At 54.1% G+C, this 15,942-nt stretch overlaps 1 protein-coding gene and 2 non-coding genes across 3 annotated transcripts; all 3 read left to right on the forward strand.

The window, feature by feature from the left end:
• Position 1: 1 nt before the first annotated feature.
• Positions 2-3,670, forward strand: LOC119101161 (double-stranded RNA-binding protein Staufen homolog 1; the record flags this gene model as incomplete). The annotated part of the gene is given in 3 exon segments (XM_037224438.1): positions 2-124; positions 801-994; positions 1,812-3,670. Coding segments are annotated over 3 exon segments (348 nt in total), but the record flags the coding sequence as incomplete, so codon positions are not given.
• An 11,143-nt stretch (positions 3,671-14,813) lies between these two features.
• LOC119101859 (5S ribosomal RNA) lies at positions 14,814-14,932 on the forward strand. The gene has a single exon (XR_005094623.1). It is a non-coding gene; the product is annotated as a 5S ribosomal RNA (ribosomal RNA).
• A 489-nt stretch (positions 14,933-15,421) lies between these two features.
• LOC119101870 (5S ribosomal RNA) lies at positions 15,422-15,540 on the forward strand. The gene has a single exon (XR_005094628.1). It is a non-coding gene; the product is annotated as a 5S ribosomal RNA (ribosomal RNA).
• Positions 15,541-15,942: the final 402 nt, after the last annotated feature.

Genomic DNA, 15,942 nt, shown 5'->3' on the forward strand with positions numbered 1-15,942 from the left:
TCCACCGCCACCGCCACCACCGCCACCGCCGACCCCCACTGTCTCCAGCGTACGGCCCAAACAGCAGCTGCTTTACCTGGCCAAGGTGCTCGGCTTTCAGGTCCAGTTCACCGACATACCGCGGGTGAGTAGCGACCAGGTGCAAGGGAGGGGGGGGGGGGGGGGGGGGGGCCGGCCAGGCGCCAGAGTGGGCCTGGTGGCAGATGTCCGGTTGGAAGCTCCCCGTGGTATTCTCAGCTCTTCGCACGATAATCATTTACCCTCAGTCGTTGGATGAGTTGAGCCCATTTAGTCGTTGCACACATATTCAATGCTAGCCAGAGCTGGACATGGGCTCCTGTGTCATGGTTCCAGCGAGGAGCTCTTTCCATCTTAGGGTGCAGAATAGCCCGTGAGCCAGAGCACTGTTGGTTTGAATACAGCTGTCGGCAGTCGGGTGCCAGAACGCCATGTTTTCTTGCAGTTGGGTACCAGAACGCGATGTTTGTGGACAGACAAGTCACCATGTTTCTATTTGTGGCAGGATGCAAAGAGCCCATGTTGAAGTGCAAGCGAGGCAGGCGTAGTATGCGAAGTAGTATCACCAAATAATGCGTAACGGTGAACAATCGAAATAATTTTCTTTCTACATCCCCTGGCGTTCAAATTTTAATAATCCCATTTGCACTCACAGGTTTTCCCATGCAGCTGGTAAGGTGGATGATGCCACCAATCACGTCATGTCATGTGTGGCCCGCGCCCGGCCGCTGCCTTGTCTGCCGCCGCCAGCTGCCACCACTAACCGGCGCCCGGCTTTGCAGGGCAACAAGTCCGAGTTCCTGTCGCTGGTATCGCTGACCACGCAGCCGCCACAGATGTCGCACGGCTCGGGGCCGACGGTGGAGGCAGCGCACGACCAGGCGGCGCTGACGGCGCTGACAGCGCTCACCGAACTCGGCCTCGACAGCGTCACCACCAACGGCACGGCCGGCCGTTCCGCCGGCGACGGCGACGGGTCAGCGCACTCACCCTCCGCCTCCGCTGGCGCCACGTGACCATGCGCGGTCGTAGCGGCAAAAACGTCCCAGTAGTTCATGAGCCGCCCCCTTTGATGTAAGGGGACGATGCTTGGCACTTCGTCCAGCCGCGTTTAGTACGAGGTCTACAGCGAACGCATTGTTCGGCCCGACCGGCGTGGAAAGGTCAGCTGGCAATTAGCCAAAGGGCGTTAACTGGCCCCATGCTCCTAAATGTCCCAGTCCATTCCGTAACGTCTGTATCGCCCCGCCGTGTGTGATGGGCTCGGGGCGCGCGTAAAAACTGCTCAGGAAGTGCTAGAAGCCCGAAATGAAACGTACCATGCAAAAGTAATTTCCTCTAAAGACTGCTCCGCGGGTCAGCCCGGGCGTGATTTACTTGGCGATAGATAGGTAAACGAGCGGTGATAGCATGAGGGACTGGATGGGTGGCGGGATATCTGAAGCCCACTGGTGCCGTGACGCGTGACGTTGATTTTGCAAATGGCATGCGAGTGCATGTCCCTGTCGAATGAGAAACGGCGCGGACACCATGCGTCCGAAACCCCACCGAGTGCGTGGTCACCAGCGCCGACCAGTCCGCCCGGGCAGTCCCAGCTAACGGGCAGATGCTGATGCCAGCGTCGTTCACCCATGGCCGACCCGCGAGGCGGGTGTCACGGGCTCAGTCGGTGGTGACGTCAGAGACCAGACACCGCACCGGAGAAGGGCGGAGACGGGCGGGATGTTGTCTGGTCGTGGTGCGGAGAGCGCGGCGCTCCGCCGTCTCACCGCAGCTGTGCCGTCTGTCGTCAGGCCGCACGTGTCGTGCTCGGCGCCGCAGTAGCGGCCTCGCCTACTGCCCGTCAGTCTCCGGCGCCCGCCACGCCGCTGGGGACTAGCCGACGCGGCCCGCGCCCCTGCCGTGTGCGCCGGTGCCGGAGGGTTACGGCGACTGCGCCGCTAGCCGTGGCGGACGTCTGTCGTCTCTCGTGCCCCGCCGTGGTCCACCGTTGTCGCTCAGTCGGCCGGCGGTCGGTCGCGTCGGACAGGTGGCAGCCCCGCACCGTCGCCGTTTTGTTCTATCTAGCGGCTATAACGATTGTTGAAGTTTATCAAATTATATTTCGCAGTCAAGTGCGTCGTCGTGCAAAGCTGTGATATCACATCAGGTTTCTTTCAGTCGCTGTATAGTTTGAGCGGCTGGTGTGAGCCGCGCTGAGCGCCGCCGGGCCTGGTGCGTCCGCTAACCAACCGGCGGGTGCGGGGCTGCCCCCCGGCTGCGAGTGGCCAACCGTCGCCGCTGTCGGCGTGCCGGCCGCAGTAGCGCTCTCTCCCTCCCTCTATCTCTACTCACCTCTGATCGCGTTTGGCCGGCCTGCCTCCTCTGAGCGGACTGAAGGGCTCTCTCCCCCTCTTATTGGTGTGCGTGTCTGCGCGCGCACGTGCGCACAGCCTGCCTCCAGACATGCGCGCGCGTGCGCGCGAACGTACGCCCATGTGTGTATATGTGTCAGCGCGCGCGCGTGCACGCAGCCAGTCTAAACGAGCGCGCGCGCGTGCTTGTGTATGTGTACGTTGTCAGCTGGGTGGTGCGGGCCCGCCGAGTGCCGTCATTACATGGAGGCGGGTCGCACCGCCCTGGGCCATCTGCGCCGCTGGTCAGGCGGGAGTCACCTGTCCCGCCGTGCCCTTCATCGACAGTACGACTCTAGCTCCTGTGGGACGGGCCCGGCTGGCACTCGTGCCACCTCCCCAGCGCAGGGGGAAGGGGGTGCTCCGTTCGTGTCCGCAAGTGCTACTGCGGAGTGGTCTTCGGGTGCCCCCTGCCGTCTTATCGTGCGCACGAGCACGTCCTCGCGTCTGATCGGCGTCGTTGGCCCCTGACGTCCCGACGTTTTTGTGTCCCTAGAAATTTCTGAACTTGGGACTGGCTTGTTTGTGTGTAACCGTGGAGTTCGCAACTAGCGTTTTTGTCTGTTTTGAACCGGGCAGCATTCGTGGTTCCGCTTTTGTGTGTGTGTGCGTGTGTGTGGATGGCAGACACCTCGTGCCACCTCCTGTTACCACAACCTCGGTGCTTTTATTCTTGCCCGTCAGCGGTTGGGGAGCTATGGAATAGCAGACCAGACTGCCTCTTCGGCTTGGATGGACTATTCCGGGCGATGTCCGAGCTCTGTGCCCTCGGCTCCGACTGGCAGACGCCTCATCACGCCTCTAACCGCATGGTTTTCATCCCGTTACCCGTCCCCCTCCTCTCCCCGACATCGCCGGTCCTTGCGCTCCGTATGTGTCGCGTACACGCCGATCCACCCGGTCGACTAGGCAGCGTTGGCGACAGGTCGGTGGCGCCTCGCTCCTCCTCCGGGCGGGGCCGTGCTGCCGTCCCGGCCGCCGGCGCCGGTTGCTGTTGTCGTACGCTCCGCCGTCGCTGTCCGCTGCTGCCGTGCTGGGCGTTGCGTTGTGTAAATCCGGACAACGACAACGCCGGCGCCCGGTGGCGGACAGGGCGGCGCTGTGCCGGCGGCCGGAGGCGCGCTCTCCTGTCGGGCGCCGATGTTGTTTGTGCAAGCACCGCTTAACACTGTAATCCGCCTGTGTCGGTAACCTGTTATCAGTTGTGCAATAAGAACTCTTATTTCTGTGCCAGAAAATCAATAAAAACAGAAAGACTACGTGGAATACCTTGAGTTGCTTGAGTTTTTCGCCTTTGAGGGCGAAGTTGATCGTTGTAGACGGCCATGTGTATCATGTAATAGATGCGTATTAGTCGTAATACCAGGGTTTAAGACTCACAGCGTGCATCCATGTGAATTTTTTTCTACGATGGCCTAGCACCGTTTGCCACCGGAGCATGCGGTTTCACCGGTATCTGATGACCGAATTCGGATCGGATCATGTTAGTCGTAGTACCGGCGTTTAAGATTAACAGCGTGCATCCATGTAAATTTCCCACACTGTCGCAGCACCATTTGCCACCGGAACATGCAGTTTCGCTGGTATCTGATGACCGAATTCAGATCTGGTCTACATGGCGTAGTGACATGGCGTCGGAGTCTGGCTGTGGCCCGTCGGATGCGTATTGAAACGTCCATACCTCATAATGTCTAGTGTTCAAAACGTCCAGTATCCATGGCAACCAGACTAGCTTTGATTTCTGCCGCTAGATAACACTATAGAAGTACTGATAGTGTACACTGTAACTAGATAACACTACCTTGGGCCCTGCCGCTATTTCCCCTCTTTTGTCAACAGGTTGCAGTCAACGTGGCATTCCACTGATAATCACGTGATGCGTACAGTCAAGCTTGGTTACTATAAATTACCTAGACGCCTGGCGGCCGTGTCCGGCCTGGCTGCGGCCGCGCCCCGGGGCTTATCGGCGGTCTGGGCGCAGATGCGCCGGGCAGCGGCGCGGCCGGAGACATGGCGGGCGGCGCCGGCTCGGCGGGGACAGCTGCGCCCGCGGGGTAAGCGGGCTCTCCCGTCCCGCCGCTGCCGCCTGGGCTCCCAAATGCCAGGGTACACTCGGTTGCTCAGGGGCCCTTCATATTGGTACCGGGTTCTTTCCACTTGCTTGGAGGACCCCGTGCTGTGCTGGAGCCCCATATAACGTAACGCTCCGAGGCACTGGATGTTCAGGGCCCCTCTTCATTAGCCTATGGCTCTTTCCCTTTTTTAGTTTATTTGCTGAGGACCTTTCACTTGTCAGAGCTCTCTCTGTTAACCTGCCCGGGCACTCTTGATCACACAGGGCGTTAATTCATGTACACTGATCTTCGGCTAGTGCCCTCTGTTCAGGGTATCGTGTACTCCGGCCGGACCCTATATGTTAGCCTGCCGAGGTGCTCCCGACCGTTCAAGGGTCCAACCATGTTGGCGTAAGGTTCTTCTCGCTTGTTATAAGGACCGTTCACTGTTCATTGGAGCCTCTTTGTTAGCCGGCCACGGCAGTTTCGATTGCTCAGGTGCCGTCCTTATTGGTATCGGGTTTTTCCATCTTATGGGAGGGCGTGCGCTATTGAGGGGGATCTGAATCTGAATCATTTTTATTGGGGCTTTACTTCTTACCGACTGATGACTTCATTGGCGGCTATGGTGATTATGCCGATGAATTCGTTATTGTCACTGAAACAATTTTAAACGCAGCCGACGTTGCGCATCTTATTTTCATTGTTTATTCAATTTATGACGATTATTTTACGTCTGCGTTACGTTTTAATAGATTTTGAAGGATAGGATATTCTGTATTCCATTGCAACACAGAAAGCAAGAACTCCGTATTGGTCCTCAGCCATCAGCTGATCTCATCAACTACTCGGCTAACCGTGTATAAGCTAAGAATCAAGCTGGTGCTTCATATTGATGGTTTTTAGCAGCCAATTTAAGTGTATACTGCAATGTTTTCTTCAAAACACTTAGCCCTAAAATAGCAGAATCCACTATGATCCGACGAAGATGAACAACCTCCATGTATTGCATTCAAAGCACGCCTAGTTTTCTGGGGCTGTGTGCAGTAATATAGGTTCCCGTATACGAACTGCGTACATGAGGATATTCAAACTTAGTGGCCGGAATACGATGATTTTTGTTGAATACAGCCCTGAAGTCTAAGGAACTCACAAAGTAACGGGACTTCTCCAGTTGTCTAGCATTTTCAAAGTGTACATGTGCGGAGATTTAGTTACCGTGAAGTTCACTGCTTCCGATCACTCCGATATGGTGTCGTGTTGGTTCTGGCGGGTGCTTTTGACCGAATCCCACATAACGTATCATATTGATGTATGATATATATATATATATATATATATATATATATACGCTTTTATGACGACAGACACACGAATCTCGCAGAACTTGCACGGTATATGACTGGTGACTATTGAATACATCTGGCTGTCAATTTCCTTTCGGCACCCTAAGCACTTTAAATCGGAGCATAAAACACGAGCACGCCGACCAATAATAGAGTTTTCACTGGATGCCACTCACTGCCATTTTGACTTGGCAAGAACAGTTCCTTAGCCGTGTAGAAGGTATCATTAGTACCACACACTGCGAATGACACCATCAACACAGCAAATCACAACATTTCATGCCAACCACAAATGCCCGCGTCATTCATCAGTTTACTGTTCCTTGCCTAAGTGATTTACTTGTGATGCTGCTTCAAGTAGACAACTCAGTAGTTTGATTCATTTCTTTGTTTAGAAGTCGCTGGTGGTTATGAATGAGTAATGGATCCAGTACCTTGAGTTTCATTGTTTTGTGTGTAGATGAAAAAATAGCAGTGTTTTGTGTAAGCGCTCGATGCGCGAGGAGAGTATTGTGGTCGGGCTGTACGCGATTCTTTAGTGCCACCTCCGTGAGGTGCCTCTGTGAGACGTCGGAACAAAAATGTTGTAGTTACAACATTGTAGCACATGGAACCTTGCAACAGCACCTGGCAGCGGTCAACAGACGGGTGGAAATGACCACGTATCGAAATCGGTACTTTCCAATGTTTTATGAAGTCCGTGGGTATGCGTGTAAAAGGTGTCCTCTTGCCGGTTGCTTCACTAGTGCAATTTTTAGACTGGTAGTCGGGACGGATTACGGGAAGGCGCAGTGACGCAATCTCTCTTGCTCGTAATGCTGCAGCTGCTGAACCCGTTCAGAGAATCAACAGGTCAGCCAACTAAATTGCATTGGAAAAACGTTCTGGTCAGCAGCTAAGGGCATTACGTCCCATCGGCTCTAGTCTAGTGATAGTCCACAGGACCGTACGGGGACCATCAGAAGGATGTATCACGACCGGTTCCCTCCAATGAACGAATCCGTTCATTGTCAGGAGGGTCCAGACCAGCATAATAGGCTCTGACATACGGGGGCCCATCATCGTCCCTATTCAGCAAATGTGCTCCTGGTTGGGGCTCATTGCCGCCACCATGGCCTCTTGCTAGGGACTACGGTCACTGGCCAGCAATATGGGTCCTTCATTGTTTCAAGTGTCCCGACGAATGTAGGATGCCTTCTAATTGGCATTTAGAGATCTTGGCCCTGTCTCTGCTCGGGAAATAACCGCTACGCCCCAGAGTAGCACGGAACAGGCTGTTCGATATGCCTGTCCTCAGTCAGTTGCTTCAAATAGAGACACAGTCGGACGGGTGTCCGATCAGTGCTAGAGCTCCTCTTACATTTGAGGGTCCAGCCTTCAGGCTGTGATCCCTCCATACGACCTCTGGCCCGCCCTTCGGACCCTTTAATCGTGCTCTTGATCTTTGGCCCCAAGGGACCAAAGACGGGACATTTGGAACCCATTAGACCCTTGAAGCCTAAATGGAAGGTTAGAGGAGTCGTGCTTAATCCGATTCCCTGCTAACATAAAGCTTTAGGGGCCATTTTAAGTGCCTCTGGAATCTTGCATGGCCTTAAAATGAATGTTTTGGCCGATTGCGATGTTCCGATTTAAATTGGGGGTCATAAAATTTAATAAATGTGGTGATCGTTGTGATCGTAAAAATGAATGTTGCCCGCAATCAATGTTCTTGCTGCCTTTTCACCGAAGGAGCCGAACCAGGATTTCAAAAGTGTAAGGCAGGGAAACTGTGGTGCCCTTGTATTTCGGTGCCCTTAAAAGGGAGGTTTTGGACCACCTTCAGTTGTCCCTTCAATCACCCACTTGCATTTGGTGTCTCAAGGAAATAAATGCAATGGTGGTTGGAAAGAGAGGTCTCGCTTGGCCGAATGGACCGATGCAGGATTTCGTTAATGGAGAGGCACGGACATTGTGATGACACGTCGTAAAGCCCCAATGACAACGGAGGGTCTTGGTGCCTGTTTCCTTGGACACGGTGCCCTTCCCTGAGCGGTCCGATTCAGAATTTTTCCAAAGTGAAAGGCACACCGACTGTTATTCCGGTGGATTTTGGTGTCCTTTTAGATGATGGTTTTGGGCTTTGTAAATGGCCCGCTTTGATGTAGTACCCCTTGGCGAGCAAGATGACATCGCCCCGCAAGGACGCTTTTTGTGCCTCCTTGCCCATGGGTCCGGTCCAGGATTTTATCGGCGCGGAAAGCTCAACACAGTTATGCCCTTGGAATTAATGGCTCTTTCAAAATAAATAATGGCTCTTTCAGTGCCTTTCTGGTACTCTCTGGAATAGAGTGCCTCTTGCAAATAAAGGTCATGTTGCCCCGAAATGGAGGAATTGGTGCTCCCTCACCGCATGGGCCGACGCAGGGTTTCGTCGAGACCGCGACACGAACGTCATGGTGCCCCTACGTTTGGCGTCTCATAAAAATATAGGTTATGTGGTTCCGAAATGAAAGAATTGTTGCCCCTTTGCGATGAGATTTAGTGTCTCTTCAGGGCGTCCAAACCTCCTTGGGTCCAAGGGGAAGGGGAATGACCCCATGGCCCCACCCCCTCTAGGCCCGCCCCTGCCTTGTGGTGTCTCAGAAAGTGTGTGCCTCTGGGAAATAAAAGCTAAGATACCCAGTAATTAAGTTTTTCGGTGCCCTCGTGGAACAGGCAGATCGAGAAGTGTGCAAGGATTAAAGGCATAGATATTGTGATGCTCATGGATTTTGAACGGTGTTTAAAACCAGGGCTTTGAGAAAGTTGAATTGCCCATTTAGATTGAGGGGCTCTTTAAAATAAAGGTTATGGTGACGCGAAATGAAAGTTACGGTGCTCCAAACTGACCATTTCGGTGTTCCTAGCCCAAGGGGCCGATCCAGTTATCTCGTCAGGGTGGGAGGCACAACAATGCTGCATCCCTGAAATTTGGTGCCCCTAGAAAATGAAGGGTTCGGGCCGGTTATGGTGCACCCGGACTTCAGTGCCTATGGAAAATGAATATTTGTGGTTATTTGTAGTGCCGTGAAATTTTGGGGCTTTTTGAAAGCAAGGTTATGTGGATCCGGAATAAGAATTTTGCTGCTGCTTCACCCTGATATTTCGTTGCTCTCTCGCCCCAAGGGACAGGAGCCATAGCCCTGTCCCACCCCCACCCCCTACCACTCTATCCGCCGTTCGCCGAAGTCGGTTGACGAGATACGCCCTATCGCCTCATCACCTCAAACGGTAGTCCGTTATTCGTTCCTGATTTGTCATTCGGCTCCTCACGTGAGCCCCGTTTATGTCATTTTGGTGTGGATCTGGGTATATACCGTGTTGTGTTTGTGTAAGAGAACGTAACGTGCACTCGCCCGGACTCGTCCAAACACCGACTGGCGTCTGCGAGCGTCTGGTCCCTGCCGCCGCCTCAGCGGCCGACCCTTGACCCCCGGTGAATCGGGAGACCCGCGGTCACGTGACGCCTCGCGGCACCCAGTCAGATGTAGAGTTCGGAAGACAGCGAGGCTGCCTCCGCGACAGGCCGCCGCCGCCGCCGGGTGCGCGTTTTCGGCCCTAAAAGCACATCGTGCGAACCGCAGCCGCCGTCCCACGGCTCCGTCGCCGACAAGGCGGCTCCCACGAGCTCGCAGGCGCCCCCCTCCAAAACACGACTTACTGGTAGCCGGGGCGCACAACGCGCACAATCACGCCACATTTCATGACTGCGAAACCCAATGCTATGTTTCGAAAGGTGTTGTTTATACATGCTATGTAGCTGGCGCCTCCTTCGCGCGAGACATATGTACTGGGTCATGCTGCCTCTAAGCTCTCCCCACGCGGACTCCACGCGCATGTTTCCTCCGAGCCAACAGGTACCCACCAGCGGTTCAGGTACGCCCGCGAACGGGCACGCACGCTGTGTTGCTACATACAGCCCGCTGCTAGACGCCTTTTGCATACTCCATCGCTCATCCCGTTTCAAGAGCATTTGCAATAAGCACCGTTCAAAGTGCTCTCTGCTGCCCTTGTCTTGCCTTGCCCCGAGCACACTGTACATTAGGGTGTGTCATCGAGGGGGTGAATCTCTTGGAATCAGCTGGGACAAAGTTTTTCCTTGGCACACAGATTAATTATAAATTTTGAGATCTGTCGCACCGAACCAATGTTGATATTCGTGAGGCGAAAGCAGTTTTTCTTTGATGGGCCGAGAAAACCGTATTTGATACCAGTGCCACCTATTTTACGCGCTGGGATCGTTCTCCAATAAGCCTCAAAGCTGCCACTTTCCAAACTACTGATACTTGGCGGATTAAGCATGAAATAGATAACATGAAGAGCATCAGCAAAACATTGCCAAACAGATTTTAAGCTGACTTTTTAGTAAAGAACATCAATTGTTGGTAAAAGTCAAAGCTGTGCAGTTACGAGAATGCTCCAGCAAACCGAGTTAGGTTCAAGTTTGTTACTGCTAACGGATAATTGTGATGTTGATTTGCAATCTACGTGCTTTTTGCGTGGGGGATATGGGCTTATTAGTTTAGCTTTGTTGCTACTGAAACATTTCTTTTGAATGATTACTTGCATAAGAATGTCGAAGGCCACATGGTTGCGCGCAAAACATTTTGTGACAGGCCACTGGGCTCTACTGTGCCACCACCAGGTGCCGACTGCGGGAAATTCTTGAGCTACATCAGGTGGCTGGGCGAATCGAAAAGGAAACTACTAATACCATCTTCAAGACCGCGACGGCAGAAATCAGGGTACGGTGGACCAACGGAGCGATCCCTGTTCATGATCTAAAATACGTGACAAAATTGATCGAGAGGGATTGATGTCACCCCGACAGATCTATCAGTAAGAAATCAAAGAAAGAGAATGACACAGCAACGCCGCCACCACGAAATTCAACAAGCTCATTGATGTCGCGAAATGCAAGTGCAAGGTTCAGTGCAGCTTTCCATGACCAGTTGCCTGCACGGTGTATCAGAAGGAGGTTGCCACGAAGGACCAGTGCAGGCACCGGAAGCTCGTCATGGGGTCATATGACCAGGATACGATTGTAACTAGGGAGGCTCGCGAGATGTGGAGGATGGCCAGATAACTCCAGGGGCGTCGTGGCTCGGCCGCCAGTGAGGCGGCGTCTGCTGTTGAACCCGAGTCGCCTTCCCCGCCGCCTGCTGAGCCTGCGCCTCCTGCTGAGCTGGCGCTGGCTGCTAGTGCTGACCCCGAGCCTGCTCCGGGACCAAGTGGTCTCAGCGCTGGCGAGTCAGTCGAGAGCACGGATTCTTACATGTTTCCGTACATGGTAGAAAGTGGCGACGACGCTGATTGTTCGTTCCGGTTGAGACCACTGTCACTGTTGATCATAGCGTTAACGATCTGACTTACACCGCTCTGGCGATTGACAGCTACGGTGGCTCGAACCGGGCCGCTGCTGCTATCATCAATGCCTTTCAACAAGACAGAAGAGACGGTCTGGCCACTAGAAATCCCATCACGTAGATCCTAAGGAGATCTGCTGCGCAAGAGACAGCGAGAAAGGAGACGGCTCGTTAAAATTTTGAAGCAGTCCAAGAGTCAGGTTTGACCATCCTCTACTCTGGCGGCCGCGAAGGCAGGAGCTACATGAGCCGCACGGAGCCCGACGAATGCGGTCGAAAAACACGTGGCTGTCATTGCTGAGCCAGGCAGACGCTACGTGACGTATCTTACGTCCGAATTCGGCGGCGCCCCGCACGTGTTCAACGAGCTACACTCCGTGAGCCCGCAGTGCGACAATCACATCAATGTTCTCAGCTGCAATGACACGGCCGTCAACACCGAAACGATAGGCGACGTGTTCCGGCTGTATGAGCTGGCCATCGAGTCATCCGTGCACTGGTTCATCTGCCAGCTGCGCGGCAACGAACTGAACCTCCTCCATCTGCTGCTGGGCGTGGACGGCACGACCACGGGATCAAAATTTTTCTGGACCCATCGGCAATACCTGTGCCGAAGAGGTCTGGGAGAGGGGCGTTGTGGCATTCAAGCCTAGGTTGGGGCACGTGCCAAACCTGCCGGTCTGGAGAACCTGAGCTGAGCACCAACCAGCAGCTGCTGAACACCCTGGCCTCCGGCGTTCAGAACGACTCCACGACTCGCACACGACTCGACTCCACTCCACCAACCACGACGAATCGCTCCATTCGTCCGCTTCGCACTCGAGCTGCCCTCAGCGGGCGGCCATCTTTGCTCGGGCACCGATCGGCAGCAGCCCCCCACCCGCCCACCCGAGGCGGAGAACCGGGCCACGGCCGCCGGCCGTTGCGGCCGGACACCCGAAGCGTCCGCACGCTTGTACGCCTCTTATAGAAGCCTCGCAGTCGCATGACATCTAGACGTGGCGCTTCCCTACTGCTATGGCAATACATTTGGAAAGCGATAACTTTGCTTAGGCACGCATCACATGTATTATTTATTTCGCTTTTGAATGCTGGTGCCTTGGTCTTGACATAGTTCACCGAATATTCCACGCTATTCAATTTATCTTAAGGGTATTTTCTATATTATTAAGGGAACAGTGTGTGTGTGTGTGTGTGTGTGTGTGTGTGTGTGTGTGTGTGTGTGTGTGTGTGTGTGTGTGTGTGTGTGTGTGTGTGTGTGTGTGTGTCCGTTGCGTCACCTGCAGGCTGAACGGCTGGACATTTTTCGATGACATTTGCACACGACCGAGATCCGCCGGCTGCACTTTTCTGTGTCGCGTGAAATTTTAGCATTTCGCAAAAATGAGCACGTGTCGAGCAAAGAAAGACGCAAAAACCCATTAGGGTTACCGGGGGCGACACCAATTTCGCGATGTCGGCCGACGGCCCCACAACCCTCGGCTTCCCGGAGCCGTATCTTGGCAACCGAGGGTCGCAGCGGCGAGAAACAGTGCGGTCGCAGCGCGCAGCGATAGAGCACAAGATGGGCCATCGCGTTCCGTTGAGTTGTTTGCGCCACGTCACACGCGACGCGTGCACACGTGTTGACAAGCTGAAATGGGCCGTTTTTGACGCGTTTTTACGTTTACCGTCATATCTCGGCACACAAACAAGGTAGAGACCTGAACGCTCCTTCCCAACGTTCACAATTGAAGCGGCCACATTTTCAGTGGGCATTGTGAGTGTCTATAACGCACCGTTGCGTTGCAACTTGCGAATCCAATTGCAGGATGCAAGGTTTTACAAATCGGCGCCGAATACAAGCCGCTACCGTCAAAACTATGCGTGATCCAGCGTTGAAAACTGCATCAGCGTGTTGGCCAATTCGTCCTGTCTCTTATGCGCCCTTTTGTTGATCTCATTTCACTTTTAAATTCGCTCGCAAATGAGCCTAGCCTAAGCGGTTGCATGACGGCATTTTCGCCGTGACGGCGGCAAGTTACTAGCCCGGCTCCTGTCGCACGCGTTAGGCGCTAAGGGTTAAAATGGCCTTTCGCGCGGCAGGCTTTCGACTTTGTTCATTTAGCCAGCCTTAGTAATGAAGAACGAGCATTACGCGGTGCCTGCAGTCCGTCTGACGAGCGGCGAGCGGGCCAATTGTTGGCTGGCGCATGGTGGTCGACTGCGCGCTGTGAATTGTGACTGTCGCTGTGTTCGCCGTGCGCGTACAGGCGTGCATTTTGTTTGCGCGCATTCACAGTTGACGCGAACACACTTTCGGTCGCATCGCAAGTTTGTGCATCGCAATGGTACGGTCACACGTATCACGCGGCACGAGACCATAGATGAATTTTGCTCTCTCCCACAGGTTTACGCGTTTGTTTTGTTTTTTTCTCTCATCACATTTCGGCACGTATGGCACGAACACACCCGACATTGGCGCGCTTGTTGAGGGGCCAGATGCGAATTGTGATGACACGTGCCACATGTCATGGCGCCCATGTGTTAGGACATGGATTTACACGATTTTGCTCTCTTGAGGGGCCTACACGTTTTCGTGATATCTCCAGAAACCAGGGTATAAAGTACGTAGAGACTGGCATGCTTTGATAGGTGATGTAACAATCACTCAAACGTGTACAATGTCATGCTGCACGTGTCATGTGACGCGTGCACATTAGCTGCGAAGCTCTGTTTGGCTGCTTTCGTCCATTTTCACACTTTGAGCGGGATTTCCGCTCTTATGGCACATATTAACACGAGACTGGCATGCTGCGATAGCACATTGAACGGGAAATTCCATGGCGTCACAAGTGCGGGGTGACACGTTGCACGTGTCGGGAACACAAGAGCCAGAAAGATGGCCGTCACTCCTTTTCAAAGTTTTACACGCTTTGTGCCACACCTGGGCACCCAGGGCGCAGAGCCACCGGGGAGTGGCATGCATTTATAAGAAATCGAACAGACAATGACGTCGCATGAGTTGTCATGTCGCACGTGCTGTATGTAATGCGCGCACGAGCCAGCAATAAAGATTCGGCCATTACCGGGCGTTACCACATTTTGCGCCACATCTCGGCAACCAAGGCACTTAAAACCGCGATGATGCATGGCTTTTACTAAAGGTGATGCATTTTTGTTCTTCTCTTTTGCACACTTGCGCACGTGTTGTGTCATATCACTGCACTCAGGGCACGTGGCGCATTCGGGAGTGGTATGCATTGATGGGGAATCGAACGGACAATCACGTGGTATAGATCGCAGCGCCACGTATGCGCGAGCCGGCAAAATCGTTTTGGCCGCTGCCGACCGTTTTTCACGGTCGCAATACAATACAATGGTGTTTAAAACAACGGCAGTGCGCGCTGCCATCATTCAAGAGGCTGACAGCTGATAGAAAGGGCAAAAATCACCGGCCACATCCCACGATCAATCGCCAAGCCCATGGCATAGGTTTGGCTGTGTTGCAGAGAGCGCAGGGGAAATGCGCAAGAGTATTTTTCACACGTGCGAACAAATATATGCGCAGCGCAGGCCGGTCGTCATGCGCTGATGGCGGTCGCATTCGCACGGCCACCGGCAACGGATCCGCCCGGCAACGACCATACCATGCTGAAAACACCAGTTCCCGTCCGATCACTGAAGTTAAGCAGCATCGGGCCCGGTTAGTACTTGGATGGGTGACCGCCTGGGAACACCGGGTGCCGTTGTCACTTTTTCCGCCAGGTGATTTTTTTTCTTTTTGCCCCGGCGACCGTAAGTCATAGCCGGGGCTGGGGGAACTTACTTTTGGCCTAAGGCCAGGCAAAAGGCTACGTTAAGCCGGCTTGTGCTATCCGACGCAAAGCAGGGGACAGTGGTAGACTACTTTACGTTAAACCGGCTAACGCTGTCCGGTATCAATGCAAGAAAACGCGCTCGACACTGCGTTAAACCGGCTAATTTCGTCCGGTATCAATGCAAGAAAACGCGCTCGACCGCCGCTACGGCACCGAGAAACACAACCGGCGCGGCATGAGCTATGCGCATGCCTGGCTGCGTGCGCGCGCCCCTGGCGGTGGGTTCGGCTGTGTTGCATAGAGCGCAGGGGAAATGCGCAAGAGTCTTTTTCACGCGTGCCAACAAATATATGCGCAGCGCAGGCCGGTTGTCATGCGCTGACGGCGGACGCATTCGCGCGGCCACCGGCAACGAATTCGCTCGGCAACGACCATACCATGCTGAAAACACCAGTTCCCGTCCGATCACTGAAGTTAAGCAGCATCGGGCCCGGTTAGTACTTGGATGGGTGACCGCCTGGGAACACCGGGTGCCGTTGTCACTTTTTCCGCCAGGTGTTTTTTGTTGTTGTTGTTGTTGTTGCTGTTGTTGTTTTGCTCCGGCGGCCTTAAGTCATGGCCGAGGCTTGGGGAACTCACTTCTGGCTTAAGGCCAGGCAAAAGGCTACGTTTAGCCTGTCCGGCGCAAAGCAACGGACGGGGGTCGACCACTTTATGTTACACCGGCCAATGCTGTCCGGTATCAATGCAAGAAGACGCGCTCGACACTACGTTAACCCGGCTAATTTCGTCCGGTATCAATGCAAAAAAACGCGCTCGGCCGCCGCTGTGGCACCGAGAAACACAACTGGCGCGGCATAAGCTATGCGCATGCGCGGCTGCGCGCGCGCGCGCCCCTGGCGGTGGGAATTGCAAACTAAAGCCGGCGCACGGGCCCCCCGCCC

The sequence above is a fragment of the Pollicipes pollicipes genome, unplaced genomic scaffold (assembly GCF_011947565.3).
Source record: "Pollicipes pollicipes isolate AB1234 unplaced genomic scaffold, Ppol_2.1 Scaffold_4881;HRSCAF=5763_pilon_pilon_pilon, whole genome shotgun sequence".
Lineage (NCBI taxonomy): Eukaryota > Metazoa > Arthropoda > Thecostraca > Pollicipedomorpha > Pollicipedidae > Pollicipes > Pollicipes pollicipes.